Here is a 22,136-nt window from a genome sequence, read left to right as displayed (position 1 = left end):
GAGAATTATCATATCATGCCTGTCACAGAAATAAATTCAAGCCTGATCCAACGTTGTGGAAAAATAATAACTTCTCAATTCAAGTTGCCCTTGTAGCATTGTTTATGGTGTTGTTAGATTTCTTTTACTATTCATCCTTCAATTACATGTGTGGTGCTTGTTGACTTCAAAGTGATTGCTTATGGTGTACCACTATCAAAGATGTTCAGGAAGAAGACAAAACAGAGGGAGAGATTACAAATGGCTTTTAATGGGTCTGGTAGCACAGACAAAGATCAGATGTGAACCATTTAGAGTTTAAAATGCTCAAGCCTCCAACCAATATCTAATATTTAAAATACAAACGGATCAATGAAGAGTGATTTGAAACATTATGAAGTGAATATGAATCATCTTTGATGCAGAAAATAAAGACTGATTGTGTAATTGTGTCTTTTGGGCTCCTTGTACTTCTCGCTGAATTAACTTGAATCACAGTCCCTTTTCATTTGCATGATATCAGATTTCCCTTGCAGTCCTGGCTTTTTCCTGTATAAAAGCTTAAATAGTGGAACCCGTTTAGAATCCAAACAACCTTATCAAACTATAATTACAAAAAGTAGAAACACAAAAGCAGCAAATCTCCTGTACTTTGAATGAAAAGATGAGTTCCTTGAGAATATTTGTTCCCTGACTAATGCAATTCAAGTTTTTCAAGCATGATATACTAAGTAAATTATAAATGTGCCACAGAAGAGTGTTCTTGTCTTGTCCAGATGTGGTAGAACTGCTCTTGAGCTTGATCAGCCTCTTACTTTTTTGGATGCTGTTAAAAAAAATATTTGTGCAATATTAGATTAATAAAATATTTTAAAGAATTTTTTTTATTGGTTTTAACATGGCAAATTAATATTTGCTTCAATTCGTTTTGTATAGGTATGCAATATGAATATGACAAAAAACACCAAACATAGACTACGGTTTTAAAATTTTGGGTCTGTAATTTATGTTTTTGAAAGTCACCAAAGCTGCATTTATTAGACCAAAAGTACAATAAATTAATAATAGTGAAATTTCATTCCATGAAAAAAAATAGTTCAACAATTAAAAATAATTGTTTTCTATTTTAATGTTTAGAAATGTAATATATTCCCCTGTGATAGCAAATTTTCAACAGCCATTACTCCATCCTGTATTGTCACATGATCCTTCAGAAATCATTCTAATAAAATGATTTGGTGCTCAAGAAACACTTCTTACAATTATCAATTTTGAAAACAGTCGCAGTGGCGTTCCGTCCATATAAGCTGCAAATTCCCTGCAAACCCATGTCATTTGAGAGAATAAGTTCAAGGGGTTATTAACCCTAAACATGATTATAAGTTGATCCCTGGTCATTAAAGAGTTAGGAATAAGTACATAGTATGTTTTATTTGCCAAAGGCAGTAATTATCTGTAAATTTACGTCAGTTACGGAAGCTTCCAGGCAAACAGATTCTCCACAGCTTTCTCGCCTCCACTCTGCTGCTGTGACACGTAAAGTTTGTAGCGCATTCTCATTGGTTTGCTGGCCTGCGGCTGATTTCATGCACGAGGCAAGCTGTCCATGAAGCGCTCGCCCAAGCAGAAAAATGCACTGTTGCTGTCAGATCTCAATTGCTGAAAATCACATCGTGTTTAATTCAAAACCAACTCGACTAAATAAAAAAATAAATAAATAAAAAAGCGCTTTAACTGTATATTTTTATGTTTTCTCAAGCAAAGAAAATGTAAAAGTCCTCATTTTTGGTCATAGTCATAGACAACGTATGTAAAAAAAAAAGTATATAAAATTATAATAATTACAGGCAGGAAAAGAAAGAAACAGTCCTCTGAACATTTTAACATTATTGTTCCTTTTTTTTTTTGCGTACGCTTGGGTCGCTTACAGTTAAAATCCTTTTCTGATTTAATTTTTGTTTCCAAGGTTGCAACATTACTTGGCAATATTTTAAAGATATTATTATTTTGGATATTTTGCATGGTCTGTTATTGGAGTAGTGTCACCCGGGTGGGAGTTTTCACTTATTCACTAGGAATTTTGAAAACCCTGCACCTGAGAACCTCAATGACCTAAGTGCAGCGATCAAGAAGAGAGGAATGCCATGTCGCAGCAGACAAGAAGTCGGATTGTGAACAGCATGAGACATTGTTGTCATCTGTAACTGATGCTCAAGGATGCATGACAAGTTATTGAGACACTCCAATTTTTTGTTGTGGTATACCCACCACTGTTGTTAGCTTTTGTTTCAATAAATTGTTTGAGATAAAGAAATTACCATTGCATGCTTCTACTTAAATGGCTTACTTTCATGATATAATATCACTGTACCATGAACTTTTTATATTTTCCATAAATTTCACCCGAAAGTCAAATATCCCTAACTTTTTGTAAGTAGTGCATATCTGTCTATCCATTCATATACTGTATATATCACCGTAAGTTTTGTCCTCAGCTCACTAGCCAGCGCCCCACAGTCTCTATCAACTGGTTGAAACAGCACTGAGCCACAATTTGAGGCTCACCGCAGCGAGTGGTTCAATAAATGCTGTTAACATTAGCATATTCTGCCTTTTTTTTTTTTTTTTTTTAAATGACAGCTCTTAACCTCACAAAAGTGCAGATAATTAACCTACGGTTTTCAGAAAGAATGGAGGAGACTGGAGATCTATAACTCTCAGAGGAAAACTGCGTGCCAGGACCTAATGGAATTCAGCCCCTCAGAACGTATGTCATCAAATTAAAACACACCGCAAATCACAAAAGCTCTTGTTGTAATGATCTCAAAGGGATATTGGATAGCAACTGGATTCATTTCCATTCTCTTCAGGTGAGCAGAAAAGCACATCTTAAGGGATCAGATATGGAACTGTAGGGCTGGCACTGTATTGCTCACCTCAGAGACATGATCACTAGACCTTCACAATAGCAGGGTGAATGAATCTTATCAATCTATAGTGCTCCACCTCTGCTTTCTAATAAGCATCTGCTCACACGTCTGGACTGCTGCACAGCCCACAAACTCCTAGCTTTCTCCTCACAAATACGTTTCTATAGGAATAACTCTTACCTAAGCTGATTTACCCTTGTTTCCTGGAACAGTGCATTTAAGAGAGAGGGGAACTGGCCTGCGCTCTCAGAGATGGTTCACTAACTTTTATGGGCCTAAATGATCTCTATGTTGACACAAGCTTTAAAAAAAAAAACATATTTCAGGGAATAAAATCAATTTACATGAGGATGCACCATTAAATACATGAAAGCACCTTTGGCCCGAAACTGATAATCTACAAATAGAAATGCACACAATTACATATGTCTTCAGCATGGTCATATACACATAATGCACTGGGCATCTGTAGATCTGTTTAGGACTGGTGAGACTCTAAAGCCTCTTTCACACTGCATGTCGGACCCGGCAAATTGCCGGAACAATGCCGGGTCGCCTTCTGTGTGAAAGCAAACACGACCCGGGACGAGCGCTATGTGAACAAAAGCCAGATCTGATGCCGTGTCGAAGTGATGACATGCGTTTTTGTGGACTCTTTTACCATCTGTTTTGAAGGAAGATCAACGTTCGCGACAAAAAAATATGTGCAAACTGTAATGAAGCAGAGATCAGTTTGTTCCTCACTTTCCGCGCTGACGCCGAGATCGTTCGCTTGCTTCAGTGAAAGTATAACGTGCCTAACATTTTCGACTCATACATTACAAGTCACGCACTGATGTCACGTGTCGCTACGGGATCTTTACGGGTTGTGTGTGAAAGCACGCACATATCCCGGGTAATCACTGGCAGTGTGAAAGTGCAAAATCTAGCGACCCGGGAATAATTGCCGGAACACTTTACCCATGTTTTTTGCCGGAAATTGGAGTCTATACTCTATGAAAACTGTGATATATTTGTTATGATGTTATAAAGAAAGTTAAAATAAATCAGCCTTTATTTGAAATAAATCCTTAGTAATATTGTATTGTACTATTGTAGATGTTCAGGTCTACTGAAATACTCACTGCAGCAGCGAGGGCTTGGTCTAGGTCTGCAATAATATCTTCTTCTTCCTCCAGACCCACAGACAAACGGAGGAGCGTATCGCTAATGCCCAGCTCTTTCCTCTCATCCTCAGACACTGAAGCATGAGTCATAATCGCTCTGAAAAACAAAAGATGCAACATTATTGGAAATGGAGGTGGATGAAATGTTCCCACAAAAAGTTTTTTTTTTTTTTTTTTCATTTTTCAAAGATAAATCCCTGTAACACCGGAAAAGGTTAAAAATCAAGAACACTCAGAAAAAATGTTAGTGAATTACTTCAATTATATAAATCTGTCACAGTGATGTTCCTAGAGATGATTAACCTTAACTTCATTATATTGAAAGCTGATTAATATAACTATAAATGTTCCATTATTTCCTGCTAAATAATCTTCTACAATGAAGCAAACTGCTGGGAAAACAAGCGTTGTTTCTGCAATTTCTTTTTACTGTAACATTAAAGCTCTCACGCCCCCTAGAGGAAATCCAAAATAAGCCTCTCAGACTTTTAGCGCTTAAATGCAAAAAAAAAAGGTAATATACTTAATGTTTATTTTCTGTATGCTCTGGATTTAAATCAGACTTTCCCTCAGAACAGTCTGTGGATTTGGATATACTTACGGGTGCTCTGCTAGACTCTCATAACCGCCGAGACTTTCAGCAAGTGCAAACAACTGAAATGCAAAACACAATATAGTTTCTTTAAAAATGTAAGACGTAAAAGATTTTCAGACTATATGAAGCTAAAAAGCACCTTCAGACTGCTGAGGAAAGTTGAGGCGTGCTCTAAATTTCCCTTGATGTAGAAAGTGATCATCCCAGGACATCCTGTGCACTGTCTCTTCGTCAGCTCATGCTGAGGGTGGGATGGAAGACCTGAAAGAAAAGAGTCAGTTAAGTCCGACTGGAATATCAATTGAAGGTTGACCAATGGTTGTATCATACAAATGAAGCACCTACACTACTATTCAAAAGTTTTACATCATTAAAAAAAAAAATCTATTTGACTCATCCAAACATTTACTATTTTTATATTCAGATGGATTATTTGAGCAATTACCTCTATGTCAAAATCACCCAACAAACACTTCTATACGAAGTCACAATAATATCACAGACACCTGGGAAGATGACTCTGTCCACTCTTGGGTCGGCCTCCAGAAACTGTGCCGCAGCCATTGCGTTCTTAAAGTGCTGCTTCATTCTCACGTGGAGTGTCTTCAGACCCCGATTGCACATATAACAGTCAAATGGAGAAGGCACGGCCCCAAGAGCTGAAGTAAACAAGGAGGAAGAGAGATCAAAACAAACTTTTAAAGTTCTACTTCCACTTTGCAGTTGACATGTTTTTAATGTCACAGTCAGAGATAAATCTCCAATCTGATGTAATTGCAATAAGAACCTTAGAGAAAGGTTCCACATCAGGACTGTAGCAGTGTGACAGGTGGGAGGTATGGGATGAAATTTATAAAATTATAACTTTTTTCTACGCAAATTATACGTTCAGTAATTAGACCAGGGGTAGGCAAGTTCAGTCCCAAAGAGCTGCAGTCCTGCAGAGTTCAGCTCCAACCCTGAAAAAAACCCTTACCTGCCTGTAGCCTGAAGACATTGATGAGCTTGTTCAGGTGTGTTTGATTAGGGTTGAAGCTGAACTCTGCAGGACTGCAGCTGTCTAGGACCAAACTTGCCTACCCCTGAATTAGCCCATTTAAAAATCACATTAAAATAAAGAATATAGCAATAATATGCAAAGAAAAAGGTTTTCCTGAAACTGTTTCTGAGCCATGTACTTCGAAATCAAGAGAGAATGAAGGAAATTATCTTTTTCAATGAGTGTACATGAAACACAAAAGGGAAATATTGCCAGGAGATGTAAATATACGATATTACTTTCACCTGAAGACAATTAACTTTATTTTCAAGTGAATGAAGTACATTTTTCTTGTCCGTTACAGAAGACCCCCAATAGAGTTATGTGGGCATGTTAAAACAAAACTTCAGCATATTTATGTATATTATAACACTGAGCTGAACCTTTTACACTCCTCATTGATAAGATCCGTGTATTATGATTCTCTGGCATCTCTGATGAGATTATCGGATTAAAAAAAAAGAAATCAAAGCTTATTTTACAACACCAATCAGGTTAAGCACATCACAAATGGATGTTTTTGTGTACATTATGGATTATTAAGATTATAGTTCATATATATTCAAATATATAGTTAAATTAAAAATGCAATTAAATTCAATTTAAAAAATACAGTTCAAATATATAAAGAAGCATCTGTGCATGTGTGTGTGTGTGTGCATATATATGCACACACACACACACAATACAAATAAATATACATATATAGTCTGTTCCCTGTTGTTGGTACTGTTCAATAATTTAGCTTTATTTCAAAGGGCAAAGAAAAAAAAATATACACATGCTATAAACTGCTCGTAAAATAAATCTTATATAATTATACAGCCCTTTTGATCTTGAGTCACAAAGTCATGCCATAAAGAGAAGAACTGTTCGCAGTAAATTAGGACGTCAACAGATTTTCACACTTATATCTTAAAGGTTTCAGTTTAAGTTAGTAGAGCCTTACCATTCTGCAAAAACTTCAGTCGTTCATAGATGTCATCACGGTTGAGAGAAATCAGTCCCATCACAACATCACTGTGTCCTGGAATAACATGGATCATTTTCATTTTGATCAACAAAGTTTCAGGTATACAAAAGGCTGAAGTCATTTTTGTATTTATTTTTACCATTCATGTACTTTGTTGCAGAGTACATGCAGATGTCTGCTCCAAGTGCAAGGGGGCGCTGTTCCAGGAACGAGAAATATGGTGAAATAATTGCATCATAATCTAGTTTCTGTACAAGGAAACTCTATCCCTGCACTGGGGATAGAGACTTGTTATAATACAAGTCAACTGTACACAATGTGTTTTTAACTTTATTAACTCACTTTTTAATTAGTAGCATAGCCTGAAAGATTAAGTTGTTGCTCTCTGGACATAGTAATGTCACTAAGGTATCCGAATATTCATACATTAAAAAACCAGCAGCACTGGGTTATGTATTAAAATAATGTACATGTTCATACCTGGAAGTAGGCTGACATGAAAGTGTTGTCCACAACCACAATTATGTCCTTGTTGTACTCATGGACAATATCTGCACAGCCCTTGATGTCCACAACCTTCATTGTAGGGTTTGTGGGTGTTTCAATCCACACCATCTGTAGAAATCAGAACATTTAATATGCCATTTCAGTTAAGAGTGGTACTTCTCAAAGCTAATTATTCATGTGAGCAAGTAATTACTCATTCCCACAGTAATTTTCTAATGCTGTCTGTCAGGTGTACCTTTGTATTTGGTTTTAGAGCTGCTTTTAGCTCCTCTAGCTTTGTGAGGTCAGCAAAAGAGACATCAAAGCCAACTTCCGCAGCTATTTTTCTGAAATAACGGTTAGTTCCTGGTGGAAAGAACAAGACAGTCTCAGTAAGAATATCAGCTTTTCACTGCCTTTTTCTAAAGCCCAACTATCATTTCATTCATTCTTAGAATCAGTAACTCACCTCCATAAACATCATTCATGCACAAAATTCCATCTCCTGCCTTAAAAAGATGAGTGATGGTCAAAGTTGCAGCCAATCCAGAGGCAAGCGCAAAACCTATTCGCAAAGTCAGACAGAGCTTTAAGTTATGGCAATGTCATATAGCATATCATATAAATGTGTTGGTGATGGACTCACAGTACTGTGCACCATCCAAAGCAGCAACTGCTCTCTCAAGACAGTTTCTCGTGGGATTTCCACTCCTGCTGTACTCAAAACCCTGGCAGAAGAAATATAAGAAAAGTGAAATTTAAAATGCTTGACATAGTATTTTGAATTGTCCAAATAAAATGTCAAATATATGAGAAATAAAGAAAAAATAAATCCACAGGAAACTCTCGAGTTAAAAACAGTTTGTGGTGTAACTCCTTTACCAAGAGACATGTTAATAGTCAACTTGCAGCGTCTTTGCTGATGTAATCAGTAACAACTATTGTCAAAAGGTATCCTATACAGTATTCATTATTGTTTTTGAATGGTTCCAGAGGAGTTTGGTAAACTAAGACCAGCTTGAAACCACCAAAACCAGCTAATTAAATTTCTTTCAGAAGGCAATTGAGCATAATAATTAAATACTTGACCTTAACCTGTGGTGGTGTTTAAATGTCAAGTATATTTTGTTAAATCACTGAATAAAATAAAAGGCCTGGCTTGTGGTTGGGATTTTCCAACAAAGTCTATAGGTTCTACATAAAGACACTTTAACTGTATAATAATAATAAAAATATCCTTTAACACAAAGACCTGCTATTGTTCATTTCACGTCAAATCCATAAATGGAAACTGATCGTGAGAGTTGCTAATAAAAGAAATTTGTCACTCGATCAGTAAACTCGTCACAATCTAACGTACATACTCAAATATCAGGTTAATACGAAACACTTAATATATTCTCAATATCAAATTCTTACAAAATGGCTCAAGGATTTACCGCATGTTCCCCCGGTCCGTGTTGTTTAAAGGTAGTAGAGAGCGAAATAGGAGGCACTACGGCTCTAGAGTTCCACTGCTCCGGCTCTGAACCAACGTGGATCGCGTCTGTAGCGAATGATTTGAAGAGCGGCTGGTAGCCGGCTGAGCTGTCGTTCTGCCTTTGTGAAGCCATGTGTGCTCCGGATATGACTGACCGGGTCCCTGAAATCACACAAGAGTGAATCAAGTAGTCTCTTACTGTAAATTATTACATCACACAGGAGGGTTGTAGCAACAAAACCTTTGTACACCAATCACGGTATGTGTAGTAGAAGGGAATGGAGTGGATTGGTGATTGCTCAGGGGCGTACTGGGTCACGTGATCAGTGTTACGGTTCAGCGAACTGATGATGCAACATGACAAAACCTAACAGCCGTTCACTGAGTGCATTCCCAACCATAAAATCCAAGTTTATTTTTCAGATAATTCTTTCTATCTATCTATCCATCTATCGATCGATCTATATACCAGCATTACGTTAAATACTTATGTAGGCCAAATGTTAACCTAAAATGGTAACATCTAAGTTAACTGGCTTTGTTCAAGTCAAAAATAGGCTATAGCCTAATCGCTAAAATCAACCAAAATTAATTCATTTATACCATCAAACCAAATGTTATGGGTTAGATATGGTTATACAGTCTATAGTCCTCAGTCCACTGCATGACAATATCTTTAAAATAAAAATGTGCAACTCTTTGTGTTGCATATTAATTGGTTATGATAATTTGATAGGGATATTTAGGCTGGACTTTGTAGGAATAATAGTTACATAATGTCAGCATTGTGTGTCAGTCGTGGCCAAAAGTTTTGAGAATTACATAAATATTGGAAATTGGAAAAGTTGCTGCTGAATGTTGCTGAAAAGTTGCTCAGATGCATTGCATAGTCCTTCTTTGCCATGAAAATTAACTTAATCCCAAAAAAACCTTTCCACTGCATTTCATTGCTGTCATTAAGGCCTTGTCCACACGGACACGGGTATTTTTATAACCGTGACTTTTTTTACGCAGTCCGGCCTTTCGTCCACATGAAAACGCAGTTTCAGGGCACCGAAACCGAACATTTTTGAAAACTACGGCCAGGGTGAGCATTTTCAGAAACGCCGGTTGCAGTGTTGTCGTGTGGACAGTATAACCGGGGTTTTTGCCTTGCGACGTCAGAGTGTGCGCCATTATCCGCTGTGTTTGATGTCAGATTGTGAGCTGCTGACTGCTTCTGATTGGCCAAGGTGACTTTACGATTTGGGTTATATCGCCACCTGCTGGTGTGGCATGATCTTGACAGCGCTTGATAGCATGTTTTTGCGTTTTCATGTGGACGGGATTTTTTTTTTTAAACGCAGGAGGAAAAACTCTGGTTATAAAAATACCCGTGTCCGTGTGGACTAGGCCTAAAGGCCTAAAGAAACGCGTGCAGCCATCATTGCATTGCATAATAATGGCTTCACAGGCAAGGATATTGTGGCTACTAAGATTGCACCTAAATCAACAATTTATAGGATCATCAAGAACTTCAAGGAAAGAGGTTCAATTCTTGTAAAGAAGGCTTCAGGGCGTCCAAGAAAGTCCAGCAAGCGCCAGTATCGTCTCCTAAAGAGGATTCAGCTGCGGGATCGGAGTGTCACCAGTGCAGAGCTTGCTCAGGAATGGCAGCAGGCAGGTGTGAGCGCATCTGCACGCACAGTGAGGCGAAGACTTTTGGAAGATGGCCTGGTGTCAAGAAGGGCAGCAAAGAAGCCACTTCTCTCCAAAAAAAACATCAGGGACAGATTGATCTTTTGCAGAAAGTATAGTGAATGGACTGCTGAGGACTGGGGCAAAGTCATATTCTCCGATGAAGCCCCTTTCTGATTGTTTGGGGCATCTGGAAAAAGGCTTGTCCGGAGAAGAAAAGGTGAGCGCTACCATCAGTCCTGTGTCATGCCAACAGTAAAGCATCCTGACACCATTCATGTGTGTGGTTGCTTCTCATCCAAGGGAGTGGGCTCACTCACAATTCTGCCCAAAAACACAGCCATGAGTAAAGAATGGTACTAAAACATCCTCCAACAGCAACTTCTTCCAACAATCCAACAACAGTTTGGTGAAGAACAATGCATTTTCCAGCACGATGGAGCACCGTGCAATAAGGCAAAAGTGAGAACTAAGTGGCTCGGGGACCAGAATGTTGAAATTTTGGGTCCATGGCCTGGAAACTCCCCAGATCTTAATCCCATTGAGAACTTGTGGTCAATCCTCAAGAGGCGGGTGGACAAACAAAAACCCACTAATTCTGACAAACTCCAAGAAGTGATTATGAAAGAATGGGTTGCTATCAGTCAGGATTTGGCCCAGAAGTTGATTGAGAGCATGCCCAGTCGAATTGCAGAGGTCCTGAAAAAGAAGGGCCAACACTGCAAATACTGACTCTTTGCATAAATGTCATGTAATTATCAATAAAAGCCTTTGAAACATATGAAGTGCTTGTAATTATATTTCAGTACATCACAGAAACAACTGAAACAAAGATCTAAAAGCAGTTTAGCAGCAAACTTTTTGAAAACTAATATTTATGTAATTCTCAAAACTTTTGGCCACAACTGTAGTATTTTGTAGCATGCAATTTAGTATAATTAAATGTCATGTACATTTTTAAATTCTAAAAAGAGTAATTTAAATCGAGTTGGCTATATGATCAATGTGGTACTTTTTAAAAAACAATTTAACTGCACACAAGTTAATATAAAAAAACAATTTTTTTTTATCCTTTTTTATTTTACTAAATTAAAATTAATTTTTTATTAAGTGCTTTCTTACAGTTTAAATCACCAGAAAGTTAAATTCAGGTCTGGGTCTTTCCATGTAGGCAGTTTGGCACATCATTTTGGTTTATCAGCCCAAAAGTACGATCTAATAGGGTGACCAGACGTCCTGTTTTTCCCGGGACAGCCCCGTATTTCAGCTCTATTTTTAGTTTCCTGACTTATAAAAAAAAAAAAAATAATAATAATTCATGTTTTGTCCCATAATTCCAAATTTCTTTACGACTGGGTGATCAGAGCAAGTGGTAAAAGTATTCTGTCACCCAAGAACAGAAGTTCTCCTTGTGCCTTTACTGTCAAATACACACCCTGCTGTCAAAATGTCCATTGTGTGGAGTATCTCACGTAAATACAGTCAGTTATGGCTTAAGTGAACATAAACAGGTGATTGAAAACCAGATATATGTGTCAGTGTGTAACTACTTTCATTCGGTAAGAGACAGCTGGTTAAATATTTAATTTGTATCTGTTGTGTTTGTCTTATGGTTAGTAATTTTCTTCTTTATTTTTGTATAATAAATAATTATGTACGTATATACATATATATCTTGAGATCTATCTATTTCACTAGCAGGTAAGGATCAAATATTTAATGCATCCGGGCTAGCTACTTTGACTTTTTGTTCTGATGCCTATTTTGGTTTCAAGCATTCATTTCATGTATTTGTAGGTAATTTCAGCTATCCTACTTTATTGAGAGAGAATGAAGTGCATGGTAAAGAAACCAGTGTTTTGATAACATCTCAACAGACACTGCCATATCCTGCGTCAAGAAATGAAATGCTAAAGAAATGCAAAAGTGGAAATTCTATATACTTGATTATCTGTGTGGCTTTGTTATACTATGGCCTTTCCATTGTGTTGCAGATGATTCATGTTGGGAGGGCAATGACATGTTCGATGTGGAGCAATGGGCTTCCAGTCTTGAGACTGATGTGTAACATGGTTTAGAAATACTGGAATACTGGAAGTTATTTCAGAGGATGAATCAGCTCGAGATGGCGCAAACTTCATTCAAAACCATTGCTTTAAGCTTTTCTTATACTGAATATCCTCCTTTCCCCATACAATCAACTAAACAAAAGACCTGCAACTGCATACAATAGAATAAAACATATCAAGCAAAGAATATGAATGTATCTGTCTTCAAAATACATAGATAAACAGCTCAAACACATTCATTATTAAGCATCTAAAAATATAGCTGAATTATTTTAAGATGTTTGGATTAGACATCTAAATGTTTAGACCATGATAAATATCCACAACAAGTTATGTTGTTGGGAAAGAGCACACACACAAAAAAACCCTTTCATAACTTAAACCTGTTTAACCTGAAATAGTTGGACAGGCTGGAGCACAAATGCAGTTACTGTATTTGTTACTGTATTAGTAATTTATTCAACTGCCATGTCGTTCTCTTTATTATCTGTTAAGGGGTTATGTTGAAACTAAATATAATTAAAATATATTCAGTATTGCTGACTATGGCAGAAAGACTTTTAGCACTGCATTTTCAGTTTTTATATTTTCACAGTGATATTAATCACTGTGTAATATGTTCAGTGTTTTATCAAAGTCAGTGTAAATTAAAAGCTTCAGGGAAACCTAATTCAAATCGTTTTATTGTACATACAACAAGATTAGTACTACAAGTACAAACTGTGAGGCATTTGTTCCTGACAATAAATCAAATGTCTGTGCACTATGGTTAACCACACCTACTGCTTTTAGTTACTGCGACTGATAACTTTTACAAACAGAAGCATAAAAACAGTGAACGTACTTGAGCTTTTTAGTTTTATTACTATTTTAACATGCTGAATGGATGTCACTGATGATTATTTTTTGTATCGTGTTACATGAACAGGACCACATAATATTAAGAGCCTACTGAAATAGCATTTTTGTAAATAGCAGTTTTAAACATTCTGTACAGCTTTTACTTTTAATGATCTAAACACAACTGTTACCAAACTCACCTATGTCAGCATATACAGAAGCCTCCTCTGACCCAGCTTTTGTCAACTTCACCCCTGCATGAAAAGAGGGCACAGTTACCATACCAACCTATACAACTATGCACGAAACCTGTGTCACTGAGCCATAAAACAGAGATGTAACTGTTTTTTTTTCCCTCCCCTTGCACTCCTTAGACGCTGAATGCCTAATTTGTATAGCTTAAATTATAAATAAGAACTGGTATTGCCGAATTGTTTTATGATGGGAAAAGTTTTCCCATTCCTGGAGCAATATTTTTAATAAGTAAAAAAAAAAAATCCTTCATTTAGTATTCCTTACAAAGTAACCTATAATAATCCTGCACTACACATGAAATCATTTAGCCTAGTACAACATTTCAGTTCACTTGCAAATTAGTTATCATGCCATGTCCAACCTTTCCATTAAATTCAACCTAGATGAATGCTAGTCCTGCTTTTCCATGGAAGCTGTCATTTAAACTTGTGTTGTAGCATTGGATCATTATTAACCCTTTTTACTATTCATCTACCAATCAAAGTTTTAAATCTTAAAGTACTTAGGCAACTAAGTGTTAAGTTATTCTGTTAACTTTCAATATTAACTAAATGTTGAACAATTTTGCTATATTAATACATTTAAATTGAGCTGAAACTGTTTATTTTCAAGTTTATATATAGAGAGAGCGAGGTAGATAACATTACTCTAATAGTCTACAGAAAAAAAACAAGACTCAACTAAATTTTAAGAAAAATCTTCTCAAACATTATAAAAGACTTTACTGTCACTTACTTTCCTGTGTTTGACAAGTGACTTTCAATCAGGTCCAAAAACTAAGCAGCTGTTATAGAGCTTTCCTCCATCCTCCTCAGGAATGGAACCTACAACAAAGACAGTCATGTGAGGGACATGGAAATGAATGGCATCAAACACACTAATGTGCTGGTTTGTGTCTGAGGGTCTCACCGCCCACTAAATAGACCCCACAATCCTTGGCTGCCTCTGACAACACCTTTGTGGACTCTCCTGGGATCTTCTCAGCATACTCAGCAAAGAACCCGGTTCCATAAGGGGAGTTGAAGCACTCCTGCAAACAAACATATATATAATGGAATAATAAATGCATTTTTTTATAAACCAATATTAATATAGTATTCATAACCTAAGATATAGAAAGTTATACTCACATGTAAGACTACAACTTTTGCACCTTGTCCTGCAGCCTCCTTCACTAGTTTTTGTGCTCTTCCTAAGTTAGTTTCATTGTAGTTTTGAATTATTTTAGTTAATTGCACAGTCAAAACATGATCTGTATGAACCACATCTGCAGTTAAAACATAATATAAATTTTTATTTAATTGAATACTCCAGAATTCAGCATCACAGGATCTTTTCGGACTCATTTCGAATATGGGCAGATGACACAGAGACATTGTTAAAACACATAATCACATATTATATGATACATATGGAGGGTTATGTCCTTAGAATACATGGCTTTTTAATGGTTTGCTATTCAATTATTTCTGCAAAACATTTCAAATATTACTGTGGTCATATGTTGTCAAGTCAAGCAATCACATTGCTCAGTGATTTGCTTCACGATTCCACCAAATCTGAACTGGTTTCAATGGATAATTTAAACTGGGACTGGATATCACAGCTTAGCTTAGAAGCTTAGGAATATTTTAAATACTCCCCTTAACTATTTGTGATAATCATGCTGCTTTCAGAAGATTCAGGATAAGTGGCAGAAACAACCCTTGGTTTAATGAATCCATTTCAGCCTTTATTAGACAAAAAAAAATCATGCATAACAGTAGACAGGACACATTTATAGAACATCACTAAATCACTTACAGAAATACATATTTTTAAAAAAGTGAGTCAAGAGTTCAGTTAAAGGCAAAGTGAATATTGCAGACACTTTTAACTACAGTAATTTGGTGGATCATGATTTTAAGGCAAATGAGCCCATTGCATGGTGCCCTTCTTAATTATTTTCTTTTAACTCTATTTTAGCCACAAGTTAATAAAAGTAGTTAAAGAGTCTTATCTCTCAAAGTTGGCTTTTAGTGTACACATTTGGTAGCTCCCATACGAAGCTAGGAAGAGGATCGTACAAAGCTCTTTTTTGTCAGTATTAGATTAAGGTATTGTGTCGTATACTGTACATGAACATAAATTCATCCTTACTGAAAAAGTTGGACTGTGTATATTATGTTTTTGGAATCAATACTAGTTCACATATTCATCATTGTATGCTATATATCATATGGTTGGTCCTGCTTATATCAAAGAAGGAAAATTAGTATGTTATTATTTGTTGCAAAGGCATTGTGAGGCAAACTTACTACTTACATCTCTAGTCTTATATCATATTACTATAACAAGTACATCTTTACTATATCAACTACTGTTATTCATTTGAATGTTTCTAGGGTTCATGCAGAGCATGTTAAAGTGCTTTTTCTTTTTATGCACTCTGGTTATGGAATAATATGCAAGCCATAATTTTTCTTAGAATCAATTCCATCCACTGCAAGCTGCCTGAAGGAATCATGCTGCTGTTATCATTGATCTTTCATATATTTTAGGGCTGCACAATTAATTGAATTTCTAATCGCAATTACAATTATGGATGCTACAATTACATAATCGTTCAAAGCAGCAATTAGTTGTTCAAAGTCCACTTATGTTATTCTCCATGCTTAAGTTATGTTTTTATCTTAAGGGTTTTTCCATTGTTTTAGTTTTAGTTGTAGTATAGTACTATAATAATTGACTTTTTTTTATAATTCAAAGAAGAAACCAATCCAATTAGTTAAGAGTGTATTCAGCTTGTTTATTTTCATATACAAATATGTCATGCAGTTGCATCAAACAATGGTATAAACATCATTCAGTGTAAACTGTGATAATCATAATTAATAATCGCAATCACAATTTCAAGGGAATAATTAACAATTATGATTTTTGTCATAATCGTGCAGCCCTAATATATTTAATTGTATATGTTGTATAAATTGTGCATTGTGTTCTTTAAGTGAAACTTTATGTAGCCATCTTGACTGGGACTGCCTGGAAGAAGAGATTCTATTTCTCAATGGAACCTTCCTGGTAAAAGAAAGAATAAATTAAATAAATAAATATCCCCCAAAATTCATGTGCTGATTTGCTTCTAAATAAAATATTATATTATAAACTAGGAAAAAAAGTATACTTCTTCATATTGGTGGGAACTGCTATACATTTTTAGGATTATTTAATGTATAGTTCAAAAGAACAATATTAATTTACAATATAAATCTTTCGTAATTTTATAAACATCTTTATTGCCACTTAGAACAAAATAATGCTTCCTTGCCAAATAAAATAAGCTTTTTTAGCTGAAATTATAACTTGGTCTAGATCTGTAATAATATTTTCCTCATCCTCCAGGCCCACAGACAAACGAATGAGTGTATCACTAATGCCCAGCTCTTTCTTCTCATTTTCAGCCACAGAAACATGAGTCATACTTACTCTAGAAATGAAGGAGTGCACCATGGGAAATGGAGGTGGATGAAATGTCACCGCAAAAAACTTTTTTTTTTCTTCATATAAATCATAATGATACCTGACAAGATCAAATTATTTAATAGAAATAATGGAATTAGTGAATTACTTGTGAACCATACATATCATAAACCTGTCACAATGATATTTCTAAATTTTCTACAATGAGGCATTTCAGACAGGAAAAATTTTGTTTTTGCTTTTTACTACAACATTAAAACCCCCTTGTAGCAATCCAAAAGTTTTTGGGGCTCACACTCATCCATGTGGCTTTCACAAAAACAGTGAAAATACTTAATGCTTTTTTCTATATGTCCAGTGGATTTGGATATACTTACGGGTGCTCTGCTAGACTCTCAACACCACCAAGACTATCAGCAAGTGCAAACAACTGAAATGCATAAAACAATGTAAAATTCTTTAAACATGTAAGATGTAAAATATTTTCAAACAATATGAAGCTTCAAAGCACCTTCAGACTGCTGAGGAAAGTTGAGGCATGCTCCAGTTTTCCTTCGATATAAAAAGAGATCATCCCAGGACATCCTGTGTCTCTTCGTCAGCTCATGCTGAGGGTGGGATGGAAGACCTGAAGGAAAAGAGATGATTAAGATCTCTCAGTATCAGTTAATTATGAATAATCCAGTTCAGTTTTGCCCAGAGGTGGTATTGTAACAATGAAGCATGTAAACTACTATTCAAAAGTGTAATGTGTGTAAGATTTATTTTTTTTTTTACATTTAAACTCACATTACGGGATACATACAGGACACAACAGCCGTTTTCAACTGTAACAATATCAATTATAATAGAATTATAATAATTATTTAAGAGCATGCATAAAGAAATGTTTCTTGAGCACCAAATCATCATATTACAATGGTTTCTAATGGATCATGTGACACTAAAGACTGCAGTAATGGCTGTTGAAAATTCAGATTATCCATCACAGGAATAAATTATGTTATCATTATATTCAGATGGGTTATTTGAGCAACATGTCAAAATTGCCTAACATGCATTTCTATATAAAGTCACAATAATATCACAGACACCTGGGAAGATGACTCTGTCCACTCTTAGGTCGATCTCCAGAAACTGTGCCGCAGCCATTGCGTTCTTAAAGTGCTGCTTCATTCTCACGTGTCTTCAGACCCCGGTGGCACATATACAGTAACAATCAAACGGAGAAGGCACAGTCCCAAGAGCTGAAGAAAATAGAGAGGAAGGGAGGTGAAAATGATCCCTTTGCTTCTGCTATGCTCAAACTCATTTTTTTGCATTTCAATCAGGCACAATTCTGCAATGTATTGTAACTGCTAAAAAACAAAAAAAGAAAGCTCAGGGTTTAATCATCACATTAGGACTGTAACAGTGTAACAGGTGGAAAGTATGTGATGAAAATGGAAAAAAATATAATTTGCTCAAATTATTGATTACACAAGGATTTTCCTAGTGAGACTACACTACATGCAATAACAAAAGGGAAATATCAACAGCAGATATTAAAACAGGATATTACTGATATTACCTGAAGGACAAGTAACGTAATAATAAAAAACATTTTTTTTTGTTCCTTACAAAACACTCCCAATAGTGTAGATAAAAGAACTTCTAACTGGTGCCTCTCTTGGTCATGTTAAAACACATCTTCAGCATGTTTATGTACATTATAGCTGAACCTTTAACAGTTTTTGATGATACGCTTAGTGGCCTATGATTCCTTGCTCTTCGGATTACTTAAAAATATTTTGAATATTGTGTGTGTGTGTGTGTGTGTGTGTGTGTGTGTGTGTGTGTGTGTGTGTGTAGATATACAGACTTACTGACTGACAGATAGATCCTTACCACTCTGCAAAAACTTCAGTCGTTCATAGATGCCATCACGGTTGAGAGAAATCAGTCCCATCACAACATCACTGTGTCCTGGAATAACATGTATAACTTTAACTTTGTAGGAAGTTTGCGTTATATAAAAAGTTAATCTAATTAACCTTAGGTTAATCTTTTAATTTGTGTTTACCATTCATGTACTATGTTGCAGAGTACATGCAGATGTCTGTTCCAAGTGCAAGGGGGCGCTGTTCCAGGTAAGAGAAAAACAGTTTAATATTTAAGTCAGTATTTAGTTTCTTTATAATTAAATTAAATCCCTGCACTGGAATCTTCTAAATGATACTAAAGTATTGTACTCAGTGCATAATAAAAAGGTACATTTATCTGAAATCACTTTTTAATTAGTAGTATAGTGTGAAACATTAAGGCATTGCTCATTGGACATAGTAATATTCCTTTATTTTCTCAGATTATGATTATATTCATCAAACACCAGCAGCACTGGGTTATGCATTAAAATAATGTAAATGTTCATACCTGAAAATAGGACGACATGAAAGTGTTGTCCACAACAACAATTATGTCCTTGTTGTGCTCATGTACAATATCTGCACAGCCCCTTGATGTCCACAACCTTCAACGCAGGGTTTGTGGGTGTTTCAATCCATAACATCTGTAGACATCATTTAAAATTAAATATTCAATGTGCAATTTTAGTTTAGAGCGGTACTTCCCAAATCTAATTAACATGTTATTGTCAGGTTCAATCAGGTGAGCAAATATTTCCCCATCCATCCACTTTTTTTAAATGCTTTCTCTACCAAGTGTACCTTTGTATTTGGTTTCAGAGCTGCTTTTAGCTCCTCTAACTCTGTGAGGTCAGCAAAAGAGATATCAAGGCCAAATTCCGAAGTTATTTTTGAGAAATACTCTTTTGTTCCTGATGGGAAATACATGACAGACTCAGCAAGACTCAACTAGTATCAAATCTCATTTTATTTATTAGCTGTAAGGAGCAGTGACTCACCTCCATAAACATCATTCATGCACAAAATTCCATCTCCAGCCTTAAGAAGATGTGCGACGGTCAAAGTGGAAGCCATTCCAGAGGAAAGAGCGAGACCTATCAGCAAAGTCAGACAGAGCTTTAGGTTATGGCAATGTCATATAGCTTATCATATAAATGTGTTGGTGATGGACTCACAGTATTGTGCACCATCCAAAGCAGCAACTGCTCTCTCAAGACAGTTTCTCGTGGGATTTCCACGCCTGCTGTACTCAAAACCCTGGCAGAAGAAAATAACAGGGAAAAGCTTGGAATTCAAAATACTACACAAGCCAGTTTTTTAAATTGTATAGGAAATGTAAAATCTGTGAATGAGGAATTAACAAAAAATACATTAAAGATGTAAAATCTAAGTAAATACCAGATTAAAAAGTACAGGACAGTTGGTACTGTTATTTTGTGGTGTAATTTTTTATGAAGAAACACAGTTCACAAGGGAACATGATCTTTACTTAAACCAGCTTGCTCTTCCCATGAAATGTCATTGTTGAGTAAATAATCAGTCAAATTTCAGTTAATGCAGCATCTTTGCTGATGCAATCTGTAACCGTAAAGGTATCTTATTATTTGTTGACTTGACCCTCCAGACGGGTTTGGGTCTAGGAGACCATTTTAAATCAGCTAACACCGGCTTAAACTAGCCAAAACCAGATGAATGCTTTAAAGCAGGGCAACTGAGCATTATACTGAAGAATTTCTCCTTAAGCTGCGGTGATGTTTCAATGTCAAATTTTGTTATCCAATTATCCAATGTTAACACAAATAGGACTGGCTTGTAATGTAAGTGAATCCTGCTGAAAACAACAAATCATAATATAGGCCTACATATTTAGAAATCGGTCTAATCCCATACAACAATTAATATATTCTTAATATCAAATCCTTACAAAATGGCTCAAGGATTTACCGCATGTTCCCCCGGTCCGTGTTGTTTAAAGGTAGTAGAGAGCGAAATAGGAGGCACTACGGCTCTAGAGTTCCACTGCTCCGGCTCTGAACCAACGTGGATCGCGTCTGTAGCGAATGATTTGAAGAGCGGCTGGTAGCCGGCTGAGCTGTCGTTCTGCCTTTGTGAAGCCATGTGTGCTCCGGATATGACTGACGATGAGATACCGGGTCCCTGAAATCACAGAAGAGTGAATAGCCAGGGTTGCCAACTCTCACGCATCTGGCGTGACACTCACGCTTTCAGCATCAATCTCACGCTGAAGTCCAAGCGTGAGTGTCACGCCAGATGCGTGAGAGTTGGCAACACTGGAATAGCTCTCTCTTACTGTACTGTAGTTTCTTAAACTGGAGTGTTTATAGCAACAAAAACTTTCTACCCATGGGTAGTGTAACGAAATGGAGCGGATTGGTGGTCTTGCAGGGACGTGCTAGGTCCAGGGTAGCTACAGCGCAATGATAGATTTTGTTATTGTTTTTATTTATTTATTTATTTACTTATCTACATTTTATTGAACTAAATAAAAAAAACTTATAACGGCATATTAGTTATAATGTGTAAGATTATTATATTTATGTATATAAATATTTCTATGAATTTTTTTTTTTTTTTTTTTTTATCCTTTGTTTTGGGTGACCAAATAGCCTATGTAACTTCTCTTTTAAAACTTTCCATGTGCTACTGATTGAGCAAGCTGGTTGATCATGCAAAGCAAAAAGTTATGCAAAGCATATTATTAATGTTTAATATAACTCCTGGTTCTTTAAAGAATTGATTTATTTAATGTAGTATTGTAAAAAATATATATATTTTTATCTTTTAAAAACAAAACTGAGTCGTCTGTGAACTGTTATTAAGATGTTTTTCTCAATGTGTTAAAGCCTTCAGATCCATACATTTTTAATCGTAAGGGAAAACAGTTCAGCAGACTGAATAAATCTTGAGCAAGCCATATCATTATAAAGTTTACTAATTAGATGTGTGAATTTCTGTCCAAAGCAAAATTATTTCTAAAGAGATGTTCAAAAGCATGAATGAATCAAAAGCTTTGTAACACTTTAGAAATACAGAGAAGCCATTCTCTCACAAATCAAGTACCAAAGTTATGCTGCTATTAAGGAAGCTAGATTTCATTTAATATAGTTTTATAGATATTAGTTTCATTTAATATCTAGGACATGCCTTTTTCATTCTAGATGCAGTAATTACAGATAATAATTTATAGTCACTGTGAGAAGTGTAATAGGTCTAATAATCTTTTATCATTGTTATGCTTAGGGTTAAATATTATTAGGCCT

The 22,136-nt window shown here is 35.8% G+C and overlaps 1 protein-coding gene, 1 long non-coding RNA gene and 1 pseudogene across 2 annotated transcripts; all 3 read right to left on the bottom strand.

Moving 5' to 3' along the window:
* Positions 1-230: 230 nt before the first annotated feature.
* Positions 231-8,797, bottom strand: LOC132161090 (cystathionine gamma-lyase-like). The gene is made up of 12 exons (XM_059570898.1): positions 8,608-8,797; positions 7,815-7,896; positions 7,638-7,733; positions 7,425-7,534; positions 7,163-7,297; positions 6,822-6,879; positions 6,659-6,736; positions 5,177-5,329; positions 4,810-4,931; positions 4,677-4,729; positions 4,034-4,172; positions 231-805 (listed from the first exon to the last, which is right to left on the bottom strand). Exons 1-12 carry the CDS (start codon positions 8,779-8,781, stop codon positions 791-793), a joined length of 1,215 nt encoding a protein of 404 aa, XP_059426881.1. The 5' UTR covers positions 8,782-8,797; the 3' UTR covers positions 231-790.
* A 4,636-nt stretch (positions 8,798-13,433) lies between these two features.
* LOC132160513 (uncharacterized) lies at positions 13,434-14,768 on the bottom strand. Its single transcript, XR_009438025.1, has 4 exons — positions 14,620-14,768; positions 14,399-14,519; positions 14,225-14,313; positions 13,434-13,488 (listed from the first exon to the last, which is right to left on the bottom strand). It is a non-coding gene; the product is annotated as an uncharacterized LOC132160513 (long non-coding RNA).
* Positions 14,769-16,774: 2,006 nt separating this feature from the next.
* Positions 16,775-21,217, bottom strand: LOC132091040 (cystathionine gamma-lyase-like; annotated as a pseudogene).
* Between the last annotated feature and the right edge of the window lie 919 nt (positions 21,218-22,136).

The sequence above is a fragment of the Carassius carassius genome, chromosome 17 (assembly GCF_963082965.1).
Source record: "Carassius carassius chromosome 17, fCarCar2.1, whole genome shotgun sequence".
Taxonomy (NCBI): domain Eukaryota; kingdom Metazoa; phylum Chordata; class Actinopteri; order Cypriniformes; family Cyprinidae; genus Carassius; species Carassius carassius.
The sequence above is the reverse complement of the archived record's forward strand: the minus strand, read 5'-3'. Positions and strand labels throughout refer to the sequence as shown.